The sequence below is a fragment of the Aquila chrysaetos genome, chromosome 11, assembly GCF_900496995.4.
Source record: "Aquila chrysaetos chrysaetos chromosome 11, bAquChr1.4, whole genome shotgun sequence".
Lineage (NCBI taxonomy): Eukaryota > Metazoa > Chordata > Aves > Accipitriformes > Accipitridae > Aquila > Aquila chrysaetos.
In genome coordinates, this window is record NC_044014.1 from 7,095,077 (window position 1) to 7,117,483 (window position 22,407).

At 42.2% G+C, this 22,407-nt stretch overlaps 2 protein-coding genes across 8 annotated transcripts in view; one reads left to right on the forward strand and one right to left on the reverse strand.

Moving 5' to 3' along the window:
- Nucleotides 1-3,255: 3,255 nt before the first annotated feature.
- Nucleotides 3,256-15,842, reverse strand: DENND10 (DENN domain containing 10). 5 transcript variants are annotated; one of them, XR_003925690.2, is made up of 10 exons: nucleotides 12,994-13,077; nucleotides 12,190-12,386; nucleotides 10,864-10,943; nucleotides 9,117-9,265; nucleotides 8,814-8,925; nucleotides 8,351-8,451; nucleotides 7,083-7,190; nucleotides 6,402-6,496; nucleotides 5,293-5,684; nucleotides 3,256-5,197 (listed from the first exon to the last, which is right to left on the reverse strand). XR_003925690.2 is itself a non-coding variant. In XM_041127320.1 (9 exons), the coding sequence occupies exons 3-9, from the start codon at nucleotides 10,917-10,919 to the stop codon at nucleotides 5,508-5,510; spliced, it is 798 nt and encodes a 265-aa protein (XP_040983254.1). In that variant the 5' UTR covers nucleotides 10,920-10,943; nucleotides 12,190-12,386; nucleotides 15,697-15,842; the 3' UTR covers nucleotides 3,256-5,507. The 5 variants fall into 5 exon arrangements, 4 of the variants coding, with proteins under 4 accessions (XP_040983254.1, XP_029885475.1, XP_040983252.1 ...); XM_041127320.1 differs by lacking the exon at nucleotides 12,994-13,077 and adding an exon at nucleotides 15,697-15,842 and having other exon boundaries at nucleotides 3,256-5,684; XM_030029615.2 differs by having other exon boundaries at nucleotides 3,256-5,684; nucleotides 12,994-13,082.
- Nucleotides 15,843-15,945: 103 nt separating this feature from the next.
- EIF3A (eukaryotic translation initiation factor 3 subunit A) overlaps nucleotides 15,946-22,407 on the forward strand; it is a 35,855-nt gene continuing 29,393 nt past the window's right edge. For all 3 annotated transcript variants that reach the window (XM_030031525.2, XM_030031527.2, XM_030031526.2), the window contains exons 1-3: nucleotides 15,946-16,090; nucleotides 19,914-20,104; nucleotides 20,316-20,452. In XM_030031525.2, coding sequence (XP_029887385.1) covers nucleotides 16,042-16,090; nucleotides 19,914-20,104; nucleotides 20,316-20,452 — 377 coding nt within the window. In that variant the 5' untranslated portion in view covers nucleotides 15,946-16,041. The remainder of the gene's footprint in view (nucleotides 16,091-19,913; nucleotides 20,105-20,315; nucleotides 20,453-22,407) is intronic.

Below are 22,407 nucleotides of genomic sequence, written 5' to 3' on the forward strand. Positions count from 1 at the left end.
TTGAGTTTAGTTTCTTGTCTGAGTTCTGCCTTTTTTGAGCCTTCCTCTAACAACTTACTGCAGCAAAGGGTCAAACAAGGAAAGAGGACAGGGGAGTAGCAGCCCACCCTGATGACCTGTAACTTGAGGGGAGCGTGCTATAAAGCTGTTCCAGGAAGACAGTATGGATGCTGTCTGTAAGTTGCCAAGCCTAAGAATGGCAAACCTCCACTGGAGGACTGTAGTGAATTTTGAAAGGTAAAAGATCATTTACACCTACTGAACTCAACAGGGATCGCTTAGCCTTGCCTTTGTGGGTCATGTTCTTAAGTACATAGTAAAATCCCATCGGGGTCAACAACATAAAAGCAATTGTGCTGCATCAGACCAAAAGTCTGCCTAGCCAAATGTCATCTCCAATGGCAGCCAAAAGGGCAGACAAAAAGAAAAGGTCACATCAGCCTCAGGTCTCCTGAGCTGGGAGGACACCAGGGAGCAGGAGGCTTGCCCTGCTCTTTTTCCTTAGATACCACAGGGTCAAGGGGAACAGGCTTACAGTCTCAGCCTGCCTCTCTCAAGGAAGTGTTTGTCTCCTTCCAAATCTTTAATAAAGGTGGCACAGCTAACATCCTACAGTTAAATTCTCTAAAACCCCATTTCTCTACTAATCCTACTTCAATAACATACCAAAGGCAAACTCAGATGGGGTCTAATTCCACTCTCAGTAAACATTAATTGGCACTGCAATGAAGACACAGACCTCTCCCCACTCCTTTTTTAAACATAATTTAAGAATGGTTAAAGTAAATGCTAGTTATGTGAACCACAGTGGGAGCAAAGAGAAAAAACCCAAAACAACCAACAATAGAGCAAAGCCAACAAACTGAAGATAACACATTCGTGAACTTTGAATTGTCATCGTAACTAGACAAGCTATAAATTTTCTTGCACCATACTTGGATGTTTTAAGCAAATTGATGTCATTACAACTCTGTGAGTAAGGCTTATGGACTAGGTCTGGTAATAGTGTCTGTTATTACAGCTGCCCATTACCAAACTCTACCAGCTTCTTACTGAATACTTGAGTTGAAGTTTGCCATATTAAACCCAGCCCCCTCAGGGTTATTAAAATACCTCTTTCCCCCATTCTCCGAAATGTTTCTATGGCCCTAACCAGAATTTTCCAGAAAAGGAGGGCAGGCATCTGCCATTTAAATTGTCAGCCTGGGTGACTCAGCTGCTTCCCAAATCAGGGCTGGGAAAATATGTTGCTAAAAAGGCCCCGGCATCCTTGGTCTTGAAATAAAGTCATTATGAGACTAGAACTGCCAGACACCTGGTAGTCCAAAGGGATGAGATAAGTGAGGGGAACAAGACAGGAACAAGCAGAAAGGCATCACGTTTGAAGGACTTAAGAGGAGCGTCAGCACCTACAGGAAAACCTTCCCCTTTGTAACTCAGAATACATTAACAACATACCAGCCCAAGGCAGGTCTGTCTCCTGCCCTTAGCACTGGCCAGCAGGTGTGTTAAGTGACAGTGCTTTAGTGGTGGCACCAGTTTAAGGTGTGGTAAACTACAACAGATGGAAGCTTTCAGCTTCAAGGAAAGCCTGTCTCAGTACAGCACAATACAGTAGCAGTTCCCTGCCTACCCAGCTTGTCATCTTGAAATTTAGGAATATACAATGAGGCTTCCATATCCCTTTAATGTAGCTTAAAAAAAATTAAAATAAAACCAGCCACTCCCATGTTTAGAAATACTGAGATCAAAGCATTTCCTCAGCTGGAGGTTGTGTCCCTGTGTTACTCCCAAGCCTGTAACACAGCCATGCTATTTTTCCCTGCAGGCCATAGGGGTGGAGGAAGGAAGGATGCAGGTGGGGAGGGAGCCCTGCACTGCAGCTCCTTCTCTGTCAGACAGCAAACAGCAGGCCACGTGCTGCACAGTGTCACTTGGGAAGGAGCTGTTGCCCAGTCTTTGGAGTCTCCTCCCGAGTCTCACATCATTTGGCAGCTACAAGGAATGACCTCACCTGACCAAAGATCCCTCTGACTCAGACTCCAGCCAGAGAGCTCCCTAGGGAAGGGTGTAAGGCAGTACAAGGCAGCTGTGAACTTCTTACACTGAGCTTTACGGCTTGTTTTTTATCTAGAAATTTAGCTGCTTCAAACAACATCTCACAACACGCTATTAACAAATCCTCATTAGCCCCTTTTGGTAGCAGTCAGACGTTGAAAGCAGAAGCAGCCTGTAGTTTTAAGATGGATGCTATCAGATGTCCTGCATCAGTTTTTTCCAGGTTACACAGCATTATAGTGCTCTCAATCAGAACATTCCCCCACATGCTTGCCTGCAGCGGAAACAAGGCAGGCCAGCTTATACCAGGGACTAAAACCCCAGGGATGGCAGCATCAGAAACAACACAGAGTTAGCCTTAAGGGACTAGTCTAATTTACTCAGCAAAATCACAACTGAAGGGATTGATCATTTATCCCACTCCCCTTTGCAAGCCTTTGCTGTGTTCACTATCTACCTTCCAGTATCTGCAAATGTAGTGCAGATGTTATGCTACAGCTGTCATCACACTAACCGGCTCACATGGGCAGCGAGCGAGGCAGAGTGCACAGGGAGTACCTTTTGCCTCAACTGAGGAAGGAGCAGTGCTACTATTTTCATTTGAATTCAAGGCTTTCAATTATTCTACGTGCTGCATGACTTTGGGAGGCATGTCTCTTAGCAGGTCGACAGGAACCATCATTCACCATTTCATATTTATCATAGAACAGAAAGGCAGCAAGATGAGAAGGTATGAATGAAAATTCCATTTTACACGGTCTTTGCTTCTAGGAGGAAGAAGAAAAGGATGTCATCTGACTTTGCAAAACCAGCAACTGTACACACAGTCTGCTTGTATGCATCCTGGGGAAAGGGAAGTGAGAAATAAGCAGAAATCTTTCCCTGTCCTGACCTTCCAGATTTTTCTATTTTATTCTAAACCATTTTGAGAGGAAACAGTGTCAAAAGTCAGTAAGAAAATGCAAGAACATTAGGACAGTCTTTTGAAGGTACTGAAGCCGAGGGAGGCCAATACATCTTTCTCAGCACTGACAAAAAAATCAGCACAGATGACAAAACTGTTTGAATGTGTAGTAGTACATTTCTGACCTAAACATCAAGCTGTAGCTTAATCCCAGTATTGCAAAACTAAGAGCTAAGGCCTGTGACTCAGTGGTCACAACTACTGAAGAATAAATTTACATAAATTAAAGGGTAGACTATTCAGGATTTTTAATAGACATAAGCATGCTATGACTCCAGTTCCTTAAGTGCAAAATTATATTTGTTTTGCACAAATGTCAGAATACAAGATCTAACACAACACCAAGATTTTCAACTTAAACATTTCCAAAACAGAAAGCAAAGTAAGCATTCAATATTTAGTTTGTAACTGAGCTTCTCTGCTTTTTGTGGTTGTCTCTAACACCCATACTACCTTAATGATACACCTTAAGGCTTTTTGTTAATAAGAAACTATGTGAATTTCTTCACAGTTACCATGTGGTGTTAAGACAGCTGACTGAAAGCATGTTCAGATTTTTCTTGGTGAAAGACTACAGTTTCAGTGGACTTTAAAGTAGGTCCTGAATGGAATTTTCAGCATAATTTTGTAGTTCTGCTATTCCAACTGTTGTGGAAGTCCCAAAACAGAAGCAGCAATACTAAAGAACCATTAAGAAAAAACAGTAATGGGCAAGTGGGCAAAAAAAGCCACAGAGCACTTACAGATAAATGAAGGCAATTGCAGTATTTTTCTCAGAAGTTAAAAAAAAAAAAAAAAAAAAAAAAAGCCCACTCTTCTGTGTTCAGAACTTAAATTGCAGAGTTAAGTATTTAGAATTTTACACCCCTGAAAATAGGGGATTGTTCTGAAACACTTTCATTTACTGACTGTAATAACTAGCCATTTTATACGTAGATGCCACATTCCTTATCCACATTCTAAAATAGACTTCCTTAACATATGATACATAGCAAAAGGACAACCCTTTTTCAAACCAATATTGCTTGCACATGGTTATTGATAAGCTCTACCAGTTCAGAATAGCAAACATCCAATTATTTAACAGTATAAATATTGATTACTAAAGTTTTAATCATACGTATAAAATCTCTATGTAAAACCACATGCTACATACACCCTATCTGTACAAAGGCCTGGAAAAAGGTTATTTTTTTCTTATAACAAAGTGCTACTGCAGAATTGACTGATTTGTCATGGACATTTCTGAAGAAATACAGATCATTTGGCTCAGCATATTTCCCTACAAAGAATCCAAGTTCTTCTCAGAAGATTACAAAGCAGTTAGTTTCAGGCTGCTCAATGAAAAAACAAACAAACAAAAAAACCTCTTGAGTTATGGCTATGCAACCAAACAAGTAGGCAAATTTTAATTTTCTCTAAACTATTTCCCAGTTTTCACTATTACTTCAGAAGTTTCCATCTACATTTAGTCTACACAGAGCACCATCAGATAGTACCTGTGTTACAGCTCAAGCAGTTTAAGAGGTTGATGCTCTACCAGTGGTACCTGGCCATTTGAACACTTCTAGTCCCACTAGGCTTTAACTCATCTGATTTTCTGTCAAATGGATCAGGAATGAATGGCCAAGTATCTCCTCAGCTGAGAAACCTAACAACTTCTTAAATGACTCCAGCTGTAAAGCAGCACTTGTCTGTGATCCCCCTAAGAAGCTCCATTTTAAATATAGTAATCCTGTCCTCTTTTTCCCCTCCATCAGAGGCATGGGACAGAGTGAAAGGGGGAAAGATTGCTAAGGCAAGAGTCCAAAAGAGGTGCTCAACTCCCACTTGAGCTTTAAAATACCTCTTCCTTTATATACTAAGGCTACCACGTCAGACCTTCCCAGACATCCTTTTTAACACCTAGACACTTTCAAGTAGGAAGAAGAGAACTTGTCCATTTATTTGGGATTTCCAGGTATCGGGCAGTCCAGAGCAAGAGCAGTATCTTACAGGCCGACATACCTGAAAGCCCAGAACACGCACTCAGACCAACTGCGTGTTCAGTGCATCCCTGTGCAGAGACTAGCACATCCAAACCGCGCTGGTTTTAGACCATGTGTGCTGCAGCCCACGTTCCAGACTTCAGGAAGACATATCAGAGCAAGAACAGAGCTGTCCGACATCTGGAACCTGCAGGACAAACGGCCACTATAATAATGTCTGGCACAGCCTGGTACTTGTATATGCACCCACATTGTGATATGAAATACAGGAGCCATACATACAAAGTTATAGTTGTGGAAGATAATGACACCAGGAATGTTCTCAAATATGCCTCCATATGTTCCGCGTCAAGCTCCAATATTCTGCATTACATCACGGTAAATATGACATTCACTCTTATACCTTTAATTTTTCCATATAAAATACCAAGTATTCCTATCTGTATGGCAAAGACAGTATTTTTGAGTTGGTCCGTTAACACTGCAGTGCATCAAAATCAGATTTTGAGCATTTGTTCAGCAGCTGCTAAATGAAAAAGAAAGTTTTCTGTAGCTGGTGGAAATCGCTTTTGTTTCAGGGCCTCAGAATTAAGGGTTGGTTTTTCATTGCCATCAGAAACTTCAGTAAGTGAGGCTAAAGTAGCCAAGATTTCTTTTGTCTTCAGAGAAATATCCTTCAGGAACAGAAAAACAAGCAACCATGAATATAGTATTAGGTATTAAAATGTTTTAACATACACTTAATAAAAAAAAAATCAATACAGAACAAAAATAAAATAATGATAAATAAATAGTTAACTTTAAATAAAGACCCCAATTATTTTAAGGCAAACTTGCAACAGCTCTTCAGCCTGCTCTTGGGTGATGTTGAAGAAAGGGAGCATAGCCACTCCACATGCTCCTCTCACTGGCCTGAGTGAGCTCTTTTGACTGAGGCACTCAGCTGTGAAATATCTAATAATCTATTAGATAGGGGAGGAAGTGAAAAAACCCATCATCTTAAAAAAAATAATCAGGCTTTACAGCTGAGAAGCCTTATCTCAGTAGGACTCTTTGAAAGGTATTGACAATACTATTGACAAGGTATTGAGCAAAATACATGCTTTGTAGACTAAAACTGGGAAACTAATTTTACTGGAAGTCTTACAATCAATAAAACTTCTGACATTTCTTCAGCAATGTGGTTACCCAAGAGATAATATAAACCAAGTATGTCATCCTTAAAAACCTATATGAAGAATAAAAATGCTCATTTGTAAAGAAGCAGAGGGTAGAAGAGAGTGACTGATTCTCAGGGACAATCTTCCTCCTACTCCTCCCCGTCCGCCAAGATTTAGCAATAGAAGTAATTTAACTAGATTTAAAAATAAAAATGAAAATAAAATATTAACCTTAATGACTTGGCTGTCTGATTTATCTGGATCTTCTGCAGATTGAACAATTAGTTGTCCAATTTCTTTGTGAAGTTTTCCCATTGTCATTGCCTCTGAGTAAGAAAAAAACCCAAAACACAAAAGCACACGTTCACATAAAATGACCATTTCTGTGACATCTAGAAATACATATGAGTAACAAGCCAAAACAAGGAGTCCTCTTCATGACTGCCATTTGAAATCTATCAGTAAAGGCAGTAATCTGACATATCAACAGGCAAATTATCTACCTCTGAAGAGGCCATAAGCAGATGACAAGGAGCAGCAAGATGACAAGCAACATACAAGCTTTCCTTTCAAAGAGCCCCCAGTCTCCAAGTATTTAGTGCAATGTTTTTCTAAAGACTCATGTGATATCTCTGCATTCAGCTGAATGTCTCTTCCATGTAATTGTCTAACATGGATGTTTTGAAATCTTAGTTGTACTTTTGTTGGAAGACAAAGCATGTCTTTCCAAATTCCAACTTTCACCAGTCTTCCAGGGTCTCAATAAAACTGGAAGACAGAAGTTTGCATACTGACTTTTCAGAACCTGGATGGAAGAAGGATCAAGATTGCTTGACCTACAGCAAGGTTCACCAATTACTATCAACTCTGAAATAAATGGCCTCTAAATCCAAAATATGAAAAGCAACCAACCTTTTACTACAGGGGAAATAGTGATCTCACTATCTGCCAAATTCACATACACATCGTAGAGGTCTGGTCTACTGTTCACTTCAGAATCTGTAAATCCAGCAATGTAACCTAGAGAGCAGAATTTTGGAAAGATTAGGATCTTCATAAACAAAACCAAAACAAAACCAAGATATTGTAGAAAAATCACAGTCCTAAAGTCTGTTCTAAGAGTATTTGACACAATACTTATTGAACCCATGAGGTTGCCTTCTTGATATTATGAGTCATTTAACAAGCGTGTCCAGCAGAATGCTTCACTTCTGAGGAGCTTAAAAATCAACTTCTAAAATGCCTTGAACATGAATGAACCCCTATCACTCCATGCAATATAAAAAGGTTACCCATTTGAAATTTTAAACTCTCTTCCCAACTTGCTACTAAAATTATTCATTTGCAAATGAAAAAGCCACTGAGCTACTTCTTTAAAAGAATCTCCACTCCGGAGCTGCTAGTCACGAAGTCAGTATTAGATTGGAACAGAGGAATAAAACCAGCAGATTTTCTTATTTGTAGTATGCCAGGTGAGCAAACTTGGAGCAGCTTTTCTCTGTGGAAGATGTTTAGTGAGCTGAAACAAGCCCTGTTGGTAATGCAGTAGAAATATTAAGATGAGTAGTCTTCTTGCTCATTATTCTGTATAGAGAAGCCTTTTAATTGCCACATTATGCGTCATGCTAACCTTTGCATAAACCAAGGGCCTCTTCCTGGATTATGCGTTAAGTACTACGCATACACAGCAATGTGTCACACAGATCAAACTCCTACATAGCTGGTAAAGTCTACCTGTGATTAGGAGCCAGAGACTTCACTGGCAGCAGTCAGCATAAAAATTTGGAACTGAAAAAAAAGAAAAAATCCTAAAAATTCAGTTACTAGCTATGTGTAGAAGTCGGAAAAAAAGGTACCTTATCTAAAGTGAGCTGCTTTTGTATAACAGTAAGACTTTCAACCCCTCTGATCACAACATCAAAAAAGTCTCAAAGCTGCTTTGCATCTGTGATTAGGGGTAGACTGCTGCGGATCCACCTAGAAACACCAGATTAACTAGTTATCTTCTAAACACACTTGTTTAGTTGATTTGCCTTTTCTAAAGGAAATGATGCTGTTTGAACAATAGCATTAATAGCAAAGTAATTGTTTTTTCCTCCCAAAGAGCACTGGTGCAAGACCTTGCAATAGAAACTGAAATTAAATTTTCTTTATATTTTTGATTAATAAATTATCACTACCTGTGCAGGCTTTTAAGGCTTCCACTTCCTCCTCATTTAGATGTACATATGAATGAAGAATTGACCAGTCTTGTCGATGCCACACTAAAGCAGGCAAAGTCCTAGGGAAATTAGATTGGTATTTGACACACTGTAGATTTTTACTTACACTGATTAAAGTTTCACAGTGTGAAATGCATGTCATAAGAAAGAACTAGTATGACTAGGTCTCATTTGGCATGCATATACATGAACTACAGAGATTTCTACTAGCAGTGCAAGCAGAGTTTATCACTCACTCTACAGTTAAATTTCTCTAAGTTTACGAATGCATGGCTAAAGCCTTAAGAGGGATTTAGCAGGATTTCAATAAACAGGTTTAAAAAAGATTTTTTTCCCTAAAATATCGGCATTTCTCTCAGTGAAGGTTCAAAATTTGTTGGACTTTTGGGGGTTAGTGGGGAGGTAGGGATTGACAAAGTACCTGGTAAACTCCTGGATAGCTTCTATTCTAGGATGGTACACTACAATTCTCTTCTTTAACATCAGTGCCGTATACAAGATAACTGTTTCCATTCCAAACTGAGATACTATATCTAGAAAAGCAGGGAAAATTATTTTATAGAAGATATCCATGCTAATATTACCATTTGTTTTTTGAAGAAGCTTAATAGTAACAGCACAAATAATACTGTTAACACTATTTACTTGAAGTACACATGAAAACTGGATTGTATTTTATATTGTACAACAGAGATCAGAATAGAGACTTCTGGTATTAATTAACCTTTGATGGAACCAGCAAGATAAGCCTTCCGAGCATCAAAATCCTTGCTGAGGAAAGATCCATTTTCTTCGCTTTGGCAGATCCCCTTTGTAAGGACTGCAATATAGCTCTCCATCATTTTAACTGGACTTCCATGCTTCAAGTAGATTCTGTGTGAAAAGAAGAGAGTCTGGTATTTTGACTGAAAACAGTACCAGCAGACATATAAAAAAAAAAAAAAAATCACAGTATCACAAATAGCAATATTATTGGCAAGAATTCTTATTTTGGACACCTGGTTAAGGTTTTAAATACTAAACTAGAAGTCTTTCAACATACACACAGAAACATGTCTTTTAGGATAAAAAAAAACCCTACCTTGTTTTTTTTTGTTTTTTGGGGTTTTTTTTGTGGGTTTTTTGGGGTTTTTTTGGGGGTTTTTTTTGAGTTTCCTATTTTATGAAAAAACAACATTTATCAATATGGAAACATAGCACAAAGGTGTAAGAAGGTATCCAGACTAAAGAGTCTTTGCAGACTTGGAATGTACCTGCTTTATGAAAAGGCAACTACTACAGTAACTCCTGTTATTACATGCAGACCATGTGACTAGTTAGTTTTTCATTTTTTTTCCCGGAGTATCATTAGACATTCTTCCGGACTCTTTGTTAAATGATGAAAGAAAAATATAAACATATGTCCTTGATACTCATAAACAAACAAACAAACAAAAAAACCCACAGCACAAAACCACCACACACCAACAAAACCCATGCACTTTTAGCTGTCTTCGAGACAGCAGAGAGACACCATAACTTATTTTACAGGTTAAGGTACTTCAGGAATAGCACTGAAGCTCTCAACTATCTGTTTTCCATACTAGCTAGAGTACAGAGCTATGTCACATTTGAAACTCAATTATCATGTTTAGAGGAATTCATTCTGGATTTGAAAACAAATATTAGCTGATAAATCAGCATTAATGTGATCCACAGCGAACCTAAATATTTCATGTATCAGTGAAAAAGAACAACCTCAGTTTTTCAGTACCCTGCAGAACTAGGAAGCCTGACAGCATTCCCAAGTCTGTTATACAATAACCTCACAACTGCATCCAATTAGATGCAAAATCTCAGGGAATACTCTTGGTATCAAGAACCGGGACCCAACTAATTTGGGAACTGAAGGAAAAGCAAAGAAAGATGCAGAGAGATGATGATAATGGGGATGTGGAGGAAAGTGAGTAAACGGGACAAGGGAAGCAGAAGATGGCAGTCTGGTTGGAAAAAGGGAGAAGACTGAGCCGCAGACCTCGAGAGGCAGAGGGCTCTTGTTTTCCCAGAGGAAAAGCAAGAACGTCCCTGCATGCTGTGCTTAGTTCTGAGGAGCTGCAAGAAGCATCTGTAATAGAGATGTTGTGGAGGGACGCAAGTTGTCCACCATACACATGGTGACCTTGACTACACAGCACTGATCTCTTCCCAAATGTTTATACTTTTTAAAAGTATGTTCTCAGAGAAAATGAGTGTGTGTCTGGAGAAGACACATTAAAACCTACTGGGCATCTGACATTCACCCAACACCTATCGCATGAACTCAAGGTTAGCTCAAATCAAGGATTTACATAATCTGATTCACAGTTTGTAGGACTGAATTTCCAGCAGATTTTTAGACCAAATGCAAACACAACACAATGAAATTTAATCTTTTGCCTTGGCAAGATCTAAACATGCACACAGCAGTACCTCAAATGAGCTTTTATACAGACCTACACAGTATCCTAGTGAAGGCTGCATATTTCTCTGGGTTGAAGTCTTTGGCCATCAGAACAATGGAGAAATGGGTCACCTGGGGAAGACACATGGACAGAAAAATACACAACTTATTTAATGACACCATATGAACAGTCTTCTTCACGTTATTGAACTTACTGCAGTACTCTGACAAGGTGTTTCAATTAAAAAAGTGAGTGGTAGCAGCAGATCCAAGTTACTAACTGCAGAAAAGCCCTGGTTAACGGATTTCTGCTGTGACTCATTTCCATTGAGTCAGCTTTAGTACATACTATCTTTTGCTTAATCTACTCTTACAGAGTTGCTTTCCTTTAATCTCATGAGATTATTTTAAAAGAGAAAAAGGCATTTTTCTTCCCCACAGCAGGTAGGAAACTTCCAGAATTTGTTGCCCAAGGAGGCTGTGGAAGCAGACAGCATCAACATATTCAGAAGGAGACTGGAAAAAAACTAATGGATAGCAGGCCCACAAACAGAAATACTCTTTAACTTCCGTAATCGAGTGATTGTGAGCTGGGACAGTATGAGGCTAAAAGTCTGCAGACAGCGACCAGGCTCATGTGTCCTCCTTAAATAGCATCTCCCACTGCACTGTCAGGGACAGCACCAGGACAGATTATTTTATTTAATTTTTTTTACACCTTTAAGGTTCATAGGAGATGTAAGCTTGGAGTCAGGAAAGGCAAGCAACATTCTGCTGTGGGCATGCAAAATTACCACGTTATCTTTCTACTTAACAATATAGCATGAAATACGAAAACTGAATAAACTTAACAGACAATTTAATGATCTTCATAATAGGGAAAGTATAGAAGATACAAGCATATTTGCAGTCTTTCAGTTATCAATGCAGTGGAAAAGAAAGTACCTATATAACTCAACCCTTTGGAACAAAAAAAAAGCATTAAGTTCTATACGAAGAAGATTTCGCACACTATGAAAGACCCTTTGTAGAACTTTTTGACAAAAAAAAAAAAAGAAAATTAATTGCTCAACTTGAAATGCAAAGTAACTAGAAATGATGGCATGAAATAGCATTTCTGTTTCAATACAAAGAATCTAAATTGGGTAACGAGTATCTCAATCCCTCTGCAATTCCATCCAATATATATCTTGGTGAAAAATGAAACATGTGGACTGGTTAGACAGCTGGGTAAGAACTGCATCTGGGAGCACACAAAACCTTACATCCCTTCCCTTCCTCATACCACACACTGGGAAAACACTGCTTAAACTGCCAGAGGAAGCTCTGCAGAAGTCTTCCCTGCACTCTACTGAAAAAACAGCTGGCCAAGTCCTACCTTTTTCAAGGCTGGAGAGTCTTGAACTTCCACAGTTGTAATGTAGAACCACGACCTTTTATACTGGCCAAATACAAATGTATGAAGCAATTTATTTTCATCTGTAAGGCAGCACTTCCGAAGCAATAGACTCCTCAGTTCAGCTGTTACGGACGGATAACACCAAACCCACAACGCATCTCCATTGGTGTCTTTTTCTATGGTGGAAAGATGTTCACTGTGAGAATGCCAAACAGCAGCAAGGAAGTAAATCGATGGGTTAATCAGGTTTGTTTCCTGGAATCAGATTAAAATTCCACCTTACCCTGACCCTAGACATCCAGTTCTGCTGCTACAGTTTAAGTTGTAGGGCAGCACTTGTGCTACGGATTTTATTTTTTAAACTTTAACAAGTATCCACTCTTGACCTGCTTCATGAGGTCAAAAAAGCACCAGGAGTTTAAATATACATTCATTTGAGCAACACGTTGATCAACAAGCACCCAGAGCAGCTGACCTATGATTCTCCCTGCTTCTCCTATTTCTGATTTCATAACAGAAACCTCAGAAGCCGTGAATTTAGGACACTCCGGCCGGTTTAGCTCTGTAACAAGCAGACCGAGACGCCGGCCTCAGCCAGCGGGCACCCCTCGGCACAACCACAGGCTGGCAAGCGCCCGGCCGGGACAGGCCCTGCGCCCGCGGCTCGGCGGGCCGCTGGCAACCGGCCCCCCCCCCCCCCCAGCCGGCCCACGAGCCCCGGCCCGGCCCCCCCCAGCAGCCCCCCGCGTCCCAGCCCTTCCCCAGGGCCGGGAGGGCCCTCACCGATCAGCCCCACGGCCAGCAGCAGCTGCGCCTCCGGCTCTGCCATCTTCCCTACTCTTCCCTTCCCAGCCCGGCCCCGCCACCTTCCGCCCGCCGCAAGCCCCGCCCCCGCCGGGGCCCCGCCCCCCCGGCAAACCCCGCCCCCGGCCGCCATTTCCTCAGCCCTCCTCTTTTCCCGCCCTCGGCCATCCTGGCGGGGCTACCGGTGCCTCCCTCACACCCTCTCCGGTACCTGCCAGCCTGCTTTCCAGCCGCAACTGGGGGGGGCGGGGAAAGGCTTTTGAAAAAAATATAGTCTGTTTTCATTGCCTGCACTATCTCGCTTTCTAAGTCACAAGGCACGATTTACGTTGCGGCGTTACACAAAAGGAGGCGGCGCTGCTGGCAACGGCCTCCCGAAGTCACGGCCAGAAGCTGTACCCCTGAACAAAGGCCAAAATACAGACCTCCCTACAGAGCACGCATAAAGGCTGGTTTGTGCCTGAAAGGCGGCCTGAGTAAGGTGAGGAGTATTGATAAAGCGTAACAGCTATTCCTGAGTAACTCCATGCATCAACAAGTTTACTGGAGAATTAAAAGATCTCTTTTTCAAGTTTGGATGAACAATAGTACCTGAATACCACGTACGGAAGGCATAGTGCGCAAACTCTGCTAATGGCACAGAGCAGCTGCTGATGAGGAAGAAGAAACAGATTAGGAAGAAGAAAACTTTCAAAATACCTGGGATAACTACAGGAGCACCAGAAACTGCTAAAAGAAAACGTGCAGTCCTGGGAGAGAGGCCAGGCCCGTCAAGGATCACGCCTGGCTAGGGAACACACTAAAGGGTAGCCTATCATATGATTTTCATAAAGTCAAAGCACACACTTTCAATATACTTGGCTATCGTGTAGAAAGAGACATGCGGAGTCAGCCCGTAAAAGCTGCTCCCGACACAAAATCATCTGATTCATTCAAGCCTGGAGGGCTTTCAGGAACTTCAGAGAGATTCTAAAAAGTGGAGCAGGCTCCCAAAGAGCAAATGCTGTTCTAAAACAGTGATAAATACCAGGCAGCGCACCTGCGGTCCCCTGCCAGAGCGCAGATGCCCCCCAGGGAAGGCTCTGCAAGGCCTTAGGATTGGCACCAGCTCCGGCGACACGGCACAGGCAGCCTGCGGATGCTGGGGAGCTGCCACCCAGACCTGGGCGGTGTCTCTGGTACTCATCTGACAGACTTTTAAATTAGTTTTACGAAGACAAGAAAAGGACTTGTTCAGCACTATAAATAGCTTAATGAAGACTCTGCTGAATGTATCACCATGGTTTGAAACGGAAACAACTAGGCTGCCAGAGCCAGTTCAGAACACAGACTGAACTAAAATACTGTCATATAAATCAATAGTGTGGCCTGATGGAGAGCACTGTGTACAATACCGCTCACCGGATCTCAAAGGGAGACCGGGGACACAAGGACATGAAGAAACTCCCAAGTGAAGAGAGCCTGAAAAAGCAAAGTTGCTTTTTTCCCCCCTTTTTTTAACTCCAGAATGGAGGCTCATGCAATAGAGTGGAAAGGGATCAGTGTTACAGGGATACAGTGATGGTGCTAAAGCTTCCAAACAGTGACTGCATCTTGTTCTTAGTTTTAACTATTTTTCTGTTTAGCAATAAACTCTGATTACAAGCCAATGTTAAAGTAAATTTTTAAATATGTTGTATAACGGTTATAAAGCTTTCTGGTAGCCACGCAAGATGGTTAATGTGAACAGTATGCAAAAAGAAACCAAGCAACAAGTGTACAGAAAGAAATGTACGAAACCAGAAATTCAAAAGAATGGAACAGGCCATCTTTAGTCATCATAAACAGACTTCCTCTCCACCTCCCTAAGTATTTTTTGAAATATTATGCTTGGATATACTTAAGAAACCAGTGTGAGACAGCCGGGGCTGCAGAGGGTCACAGCTACAGTCACGATGTCATCAATGATCTAGCTGCAGAGGTGTGCCTTTCTGCTGAAATACTGAAAAGCATGCTGTGTTCAGTGCCTTACGTGGAGACGCACTATTCTGGCGTGTACTCCTCCAAAATATCCTATTAGTCACACGTTCACTTGCTGCTGTTCTACTGCTTTTGCTACTGCTGTTACAGGACTTTTGTGTGTAATTCACACACCTTTATAGAGCTTCCATTGTCCCTTCATATGCCAATAGAAATTTTCACATCAGTGGTTTTGAAAAATATACACTGGCACTAGTGGTACACTTGTATGAATACATTGCTATTACTATTGCTCTTAAGAGGAATGGGTGAGTTCGTCTACAGTAGTTCCCCAAGTTTTTAAGATCAAGAATGAAATCTGCAGCTGATGGTGACTACGTGCACACAGAAGGGCCTTTCTGCATAACTGCCCCAGAGTACAATTTCTGAACCGGCTGAACAAGTTGCAAAGAGCAAAGGCTCAGCATACGGTGATGACTTCTTTGCCAAAATGTTCTCCTGCACTGAACTACTTAGTTAACCCAAAAGCTTCAAGTCTAAGTCAGCCAAACGGCTTCGCGGAGCTCCGCAAGCCGGCTTCCCCGCTTGGAGGGCCGCCGCCACCCACCACCGAGGCTCCGATCAAGCCAGGGACTGCCCTCAAGTGACGGGTACGCGGGGCTGGCGGCACCCACCCCCGGACACCCCGTTGTGACCGGCCCCTGCCTCTGCGGCGACCCTAACCGGGTGCCTGCACCGTCACCCCTCCGCCCCCGAACCTCCAGCCGGGACGCCCGGCACAGCACGGGATGTCATTTAGGGCGCTAACAGCGGAAACAAGCCACGCCGTTAGCCTGAAGCCACGGCTCCCCGCCGGCCGCCTCACGATCGCCTCACGATCGCCTCACCGACCCCGCCTCCGCCGCCAACCGCCCCGCCGGGAGGGAGGGAGGGGTTTCCGCTTCCGCCGACGTCAGCGCGCGCGGGTGACGGGCCGCCCTCCCTTTCCGGCCTCGCAGGCTGCCTGGCTGGAGCACGGAGCGAGCCGCCGCCGCTGCCGCCGCCCTGTGAGGAGAGGCCGCCGCCATCATGCCGGTGTACTTCCAGCGGCCCGAGAATGCCCTGAAACGGGCGAACGGTCAGTGCGGGCCGCCCCCACTCCCACCCCCACACACACCGCCGGTTCGCCTCCCGCTCCCCCCCCCCGCCGCGGCGGGCAGCCCGCACCGCTCCTCTTCCCCCCCACCAGGCCGCGCCGGGCCGTGCCCGCCCCCGGAGCTCCTCGGGCGGCCCCGCGGCGCGGAGCCTCGGCCGGCGCCTTCCTGGCGCTGAGGAGAGGCCGCCCGGGAGCGGCGCGGCGCCGCCTTGCCGCGAGGAAATGGCCGAGGCCTGCCGGCGTCGGCCGCGCCGCATGGCGGAGGCCAGGCCCGGGCGGCCGCGGGGAGCGGGCCCGGCCCGGCTCCGCCTCCCGCTCCCCGGCGGGGCCCCCGGCCGCCCGCGGGCGGAGACGGGTGGGCAGGCTCTGGGGGAAGGGGATGGTCGCGGCGGCCGAGGCCTGTTCTGCCGAGGGCAGCGCGGCCCGGGCCCCGCGGCGCCTCAGGCTGCGGCCCTGCGCCCGCGGGAGTCGCCGCAAAGTCGCCGCTGTGGCTGCCGACGGGAAGAGGCTCTCCGCTGGCCGGGGGCTTTGGCGTGAGGTGTCCGGCCCGGATCTCGCACCCGCTCCGGGATGAGTTCCAAACCGGTCTGATCCCGGGCCCTGGTTTTCCATGTGGGCTTCGTATGTAGTAGTCCCGTCCTTCCTGTGCCTCTGGTGAGAAGGCAAATGATTAAACTTCTTAAATGTTGCACGGGCTGATGCATAAGTTTGCCCCTGGAATGGAAACCAAGGATGACTGCGCTGTAGCTGTCTCTCACTGACTGCCACATGTAAAGCTGGACTGGTTATATTTATCAGCTGTCTCCTTTCAGGCTAAATATATGGCTTTGACGCTTTTTTTTATGGTGTCCTATTTTAAGCTCTTAGCAAGACCATTTAGACCCTTCATTGTCACGGGGCTGATTGCAGGATGACACTTAAAGACATCCAAAAATTACAGATGATGTATGGGTCTTGAAATGACAGCTGAAGAGGCTGTGTAGTCTGGGGACTATACATAATGCAAGTCCTTGGTGTTTTAATAAGAAAACGTTAAATAAAGTATTGCACGTCCTCAAGATTTCTAATCTAAAATTAATTGTAAAAATCGCAAAGATAAAAAAGATGAAAGATAAAATCAGCTTCAATCAACTTCCAAAGATGAAGTTGTATTTTAGCAGTCCTTTTACTGGAAAGGATGCACATACAGTAGTATATAAACTTCAGTTAAACTTCAGAAGTCTTGGGTAGAGTAAGTTTTACTTACTTGGTGAGCAAGTCACGTTGTTGGAATATTGACCTTAAACTGTTTAAATCTGACATTCTGTCGTTGCTTTCTTGGTACTGAAGAGCAGATTTAAATTCACATCTCTTGCACTGCTGCAAGTCTACTAAATTCAGACAAACTGAAAGAGTAGAGTTGAACTGAAGGGAGCATTCTCTAGACAAATGTTAGCAATAATGAGTCTCAGTAGACTGAGTCAAGTCTTGCAAACTGCAGGGGCTCAATCTCACCATGGCCGAGTATAATAAAGGGTGAGAAGTTGTACCTAAGGCAGATTGTATGTTGCAGGAAGCAGTTTAATGTCAAACTGACATTTCAAATGGGAACATTCAGTGCAGTTTCCAGACATTTAAGTGTTTGCATTTTATACATAAGGCTCAAGTGAGCATTTAGGAGCACTTTATGCTTGAGGTTCTCAGGACCTCAACATACATAGAAGATGTTTGGAAATAGAAGAGCTTGAATGATTGTAAATATGTACAGATATGTAAGAAAGGCTGGTTTTCCTTATAAATGATAAATGTAGGTTAAAGCCAACCCTTAGTTATTGTTAATATCAGGCATTGCTTTGTAGTCAAGGATGTAATGCAACTTTTGGGAGTGTTTTATTGTGGCAGATACTGAGTTTGCTTTCTGTTAGAGATATCGGATAACACATGACTTCTTGGTCGACTTCTTGGTCACCTTCTGTAAAGACGTACATTTTCTCAGATTGATAATTTTGCTTAATTCTAGATTTTGGGTTAGCAGTAGATGAGTTGTCAATGTGTATCAGGGAGTTCTTGCCACTCAGCTTCAGTTGCTGTTTTGGCTACCATTTAACATTTTAAGTGGCATAACAGAAAACAATAGAAAAAATGTAATTCTGACAGCTATTCAGGGGCTAAGGCTTTACATTTTGTCTGTTACAAACCTTTGTTTCCATAACTTAGAGTTTCTACTGTAAGGCATGGTGATGTGTGCTGTATTTCACTCTTCATGTTCACTTTGTGTGTGCTTTTACTACAGTGTCTGTTAAATTAGCCTTAATTATTTGACTTACTCGTAAGAACTTGCTTGACCAGAGTTAATTAAAAGTTTCAAAACAATATGAATTAATTTCGTGCTTTGTCCAGTTGGTTATCGACCACCAAGACCTGTGGTTGGAATGGCCTGGCATTGTTGCAAGATTAAACTTGCCTTTCAAGTTTATTTTCATAAATAAGAAATTGTAAAGCTGAGCAGTAATTGTCTCAAAAGCAGCACTGAGATAGAATAACAGTGTAAATTATGGATGGAGGATAGCTTTATTAAAATTCGCTTGGTGAATAAAAAGTGCTGCTGAATACTGTCACACTTTAACCTTAATTATCTTTAAATGTAACACTATGTTTTTTCTAGAAAGGAGCTTGCTCATCTTATGCAAGCTCATTATTTACATGAACTAAGTCCTGAATACATGCTCTTGTGGTCCTTAAGTTAAAACTGCACTGCCACTTTCAAAATACATCTCGGCCATGTTTAACTTCAATTTGAAGATTCCAAAACTTAGAAGCTCTGTGATGGCTGAGCACCTTGAGCAGGCCCCTACTTTAATTCTTTCTGCCATTATGTCTTCAGGAATATAGTGATTTCTGAAGTACTTCATGGGAAATACTGACTACACCCCTCAACCTTTAAGAATACACACATTTCCTTTTAGCTGTATTCGACTTCTCTTTATCTTTTAAACCTGTTTGCTTCCCATTCTCATTGTTCTTTTGTCTTGCTTTTCTGCAGTGAAGAGTACTTAGAGTAGGGCCTGTGTGTCTGCTGGTAGCTGGCTGTGCTGTTTCAGTATTTGCTTGTGGATGGTTTGCTGTATTTTGTGCTGAGCAGAATGTGTGGTATATCATAGATGGGAGTTACTGTGATGCTGAGAGATCCTGTTAGTAACAGCAGCTGCTTAGGGAATGAATAAATGGGGCACTGGTTTCAGCAGCAAGGCTGATTTAAAAAATGTCTGACCTTTCAACTGGGCTGTAGCAGCTTGTGGTGTAAGTGTTCTACAAACTGAATCTCTAGACCACCGAGTTTAAAAAAATAAATCAGAACAACTTTTCTGAGGGAAGTTTGTTTCTTTCTTGGCTTGAGGACAGGGCTTTTTTTTAAGTCAAATTCACTGGATGGTTTGCATCTTGTTGCATGACATTGGTAGGTGCTGTGCTACAAGGCCTGTGGTGTGTATTCATTGTCCTTCTTGATGAAACTAGCTTTAAAAGTGGATGTATATATTTTATTAATATGTATGAAGTGCCCAGTCATGCCTTGATGGGTGGAGAGACTTCTCTGCTATCCTGAAATTTTCATGTTAATGGAGAGGTCTGCATTCGCTTGCCAGTTGTGTCATTGAAAGACTGCCACTGCAGTTGCATCTGCCAACGTTTTTGATAAGGCCAGCTAAATCAAACCTTCAATGAACTTTGGTTAGAGTTGATTAAATTCTGAAAGTCTACAGTGTTAAGCATAAAAACATACATCTTCTGGTTTGGAAGTCTTTTGCTAATTGGATTTTACTTTCAGAATTCCTTGAGGTCGGCAAAAAGCAGCCTGCCCTTGATGTTCTCTATGATGTTATGAAAAGTAAAAAACACCGAACATGGCAGAAAATCCACGAGCCAATTATGCTGAAGTACCTGGAACTCTGTGTGGATCTCCGCAAGAGTCATCTGGCGAAAGAAGGACTGTACCAGTACAAGAATATTTGCCAGCAGGTATGGCGCCTTTTTTTTTTTTTTTTTTTTTTTTTTTTTTTTTGTAGCAAGCATGGTATATGTCAGCTGATATGATCTAAAGGTAACTGATTGGTCTTGAGTGAAAATTAATTTGCCTTTTAGATGTTCCTGGGTTTGTAACATTTACGTTTTAAATATTTGCTGCCTATTATGGGTGGAAACATCTTCCCATTTTCTGCCTTTGATGTAGGTGAACATCAAATCTTTGGAGGATGTTGTTCGAGCCTATTTAAAATTAGCTGAAGAAAAAACAGAAGCAGCTAAGGAAGAATCCCAGCAGATGGTACTGGACATAGAAGACTTAGATAACATTCAGACTCCAGAAAGGTAGGTGGCCTGTCTTTAAAATGTAGCAATTCACAGCAAAATATCCTTATATTCATGAAGGAAGTATCCTTATTTTCATGAAGGATGTTGGCAATTCAGAGAACCAAGATATAAAGGTGGTGGATTTGAAATGGAATGCTAGGGGTGTTCTAGAGGTTTGAAGGGTAGGAAGAAAAACAGGAATTTTGCATTGAAGAAAATCCTAAGTCCAAGTAAAGAACGTAAGTAGTAAAGAATAGAAAACATAGACACAGTAGGAGTGGTTCTGGGAGTCGGGTCACCGCTTTCTAGGGTCTACTCAGATGTGCATCTGTAGTGGTATTGGAGAGTTTATTATTGAAAGCTTCTCATTATCAGTTGATATACAAATGCTATTAATTATATTGGACCAATTGAATTCCTGTATGTGATAACCTCCAGTCTTTCTGACCACATTGTGCATGTACAAACAAAAGGAAATGTTACTTTATACTGGCTCGGGTAACTGATGAGATAATAGAAGAAATGGCATAAAAAGTAAATTCAGAGTGTTATAGTTAATTGGATAGATAATGAGAACGTAGAAGGAATGGAAAAAAGGATCAGTAAATGTATCTGCTCTAGGTTGTGTATAGACCTTCACTGGCAAGTAGTGTCAGGTTAGGCTGAAACCACTCTCCAGCTCTGCGAGAAGTCACTATTCTGTTGTCAGAATGTTTTGTAGGAGAACTTTCTAATCTGCTTCAGGCAAAGTGAGGTTAGCTCCAATTCCATACTTATGTTCTTCAGATGAATCTGTTGATTTAGGGAATGGTCACGTACAGGTACGTATGTGGTGACATCTGTGGAAGAGGGGTGACAAGATGGGGGTGATGAAATGTTTTAAAGCATTCCAGTTGAGTTTGGAAGAGGCTATCTGCCCATATCCTTTAAAAAATCAAGAGGTGTAGGGAATAAATTAAAATTTCCGTAAGTCAAACCAAATTAAAACTTGCATAAGATATCAAAAAAAATAACAAAAGGATCTTCAGCCATAAGTGGAGAATTCTAGGAAAAATGGTGGTAAAATTCTGAGGAGGTGGGTTGAAATTAGCCATCCCAGGTGTGGTCTGAAGATTAAAGTAATACTTTGCTACTGATTTTTGTAAGAATATTGATTCTGAAATAAAAGAAAGAGGCAGCTTTTTTTAGAGCATGGAAATTACCCTGAGGTGAACGGAAAAGTTGTCTTTCTCTTCGTGTTGGGTGACAGTGTAATTCCTATCCTAGAGTTTTAAAAATATCAGCAGATATTGTGGGTACTAAAGCTCTGCAGATACCCATCTGAGCACACAGTGTGTTTTCTCATCATCCGTATGCAGGACTGAGTAGTGGTCTGAACAGTTGCGGATGTGTTATTATCTTGATCGTAATAACATTTGGGTCTTTAGTATGAGTTTTGAAGGAAGGAAGTAGTATGTGGAGTTAAAAATAAGATAAAATTCAGCACAGGCTTGCCGAAGGGTAGATGACATCTGATTATGTTAGAATTTTCTTTGGTAATTTAGTTTTTTAGATTTAAGAAATGCCAGAGATATAACCTGGGGAAAAGTAAAGCTGTTGATACCATACCGGAAGGGATGTTTGCAATTGAATTAGAAGGGGACTAAGACATTACCCAGTAAGAAACTGATGACATGTAATGACGAAAGAAGATATGGAGCAAGAGTGAAGTTAGTGGGATTAGACTTTCAATTAAAGTCTTGGCACAGAAACTAAAAAAGTCAAAGTTGTATCTGCTGATGATAGAAAATTGGAAGAAATTATGAAAGTAGGGGACATTTTGTCTTGTGTAGGTGGCTATGAGGAATAGAGTTACAGTAGTCAAATAATACTCACAAAGACATGGAGTTACGTGTTAACAGCAAGGCTCTGGTAGAAGTTGGGAACTCATTGGTTGCAAAAAATGAAATGGTTACAGACCTGTCTTCAGTAGT

Coding starts and splice junctions, on each gene's coding strand:
- DENND10 (XM_030029615.2), bottom strand. CDS start 13,039: ATGGCAGAGCCGGAGGCGCAGCTGCTGCTGGCCGTGGGGCTGATCG. Junction 9,266..10,863: donor TTCACTAGGATACTGTGTAG/GTCTGTATAAAA, acceptor CTTTTCACACAG/AATCTACTTGAAGCATGGAA. Junction 8,926..9,116: donor TCTTGCTGGTTCCATCAAAG/GTTAATTAATAC, acceptor CTGCTTTTCTAG/ATATAGTATCTCAGTTTGGA.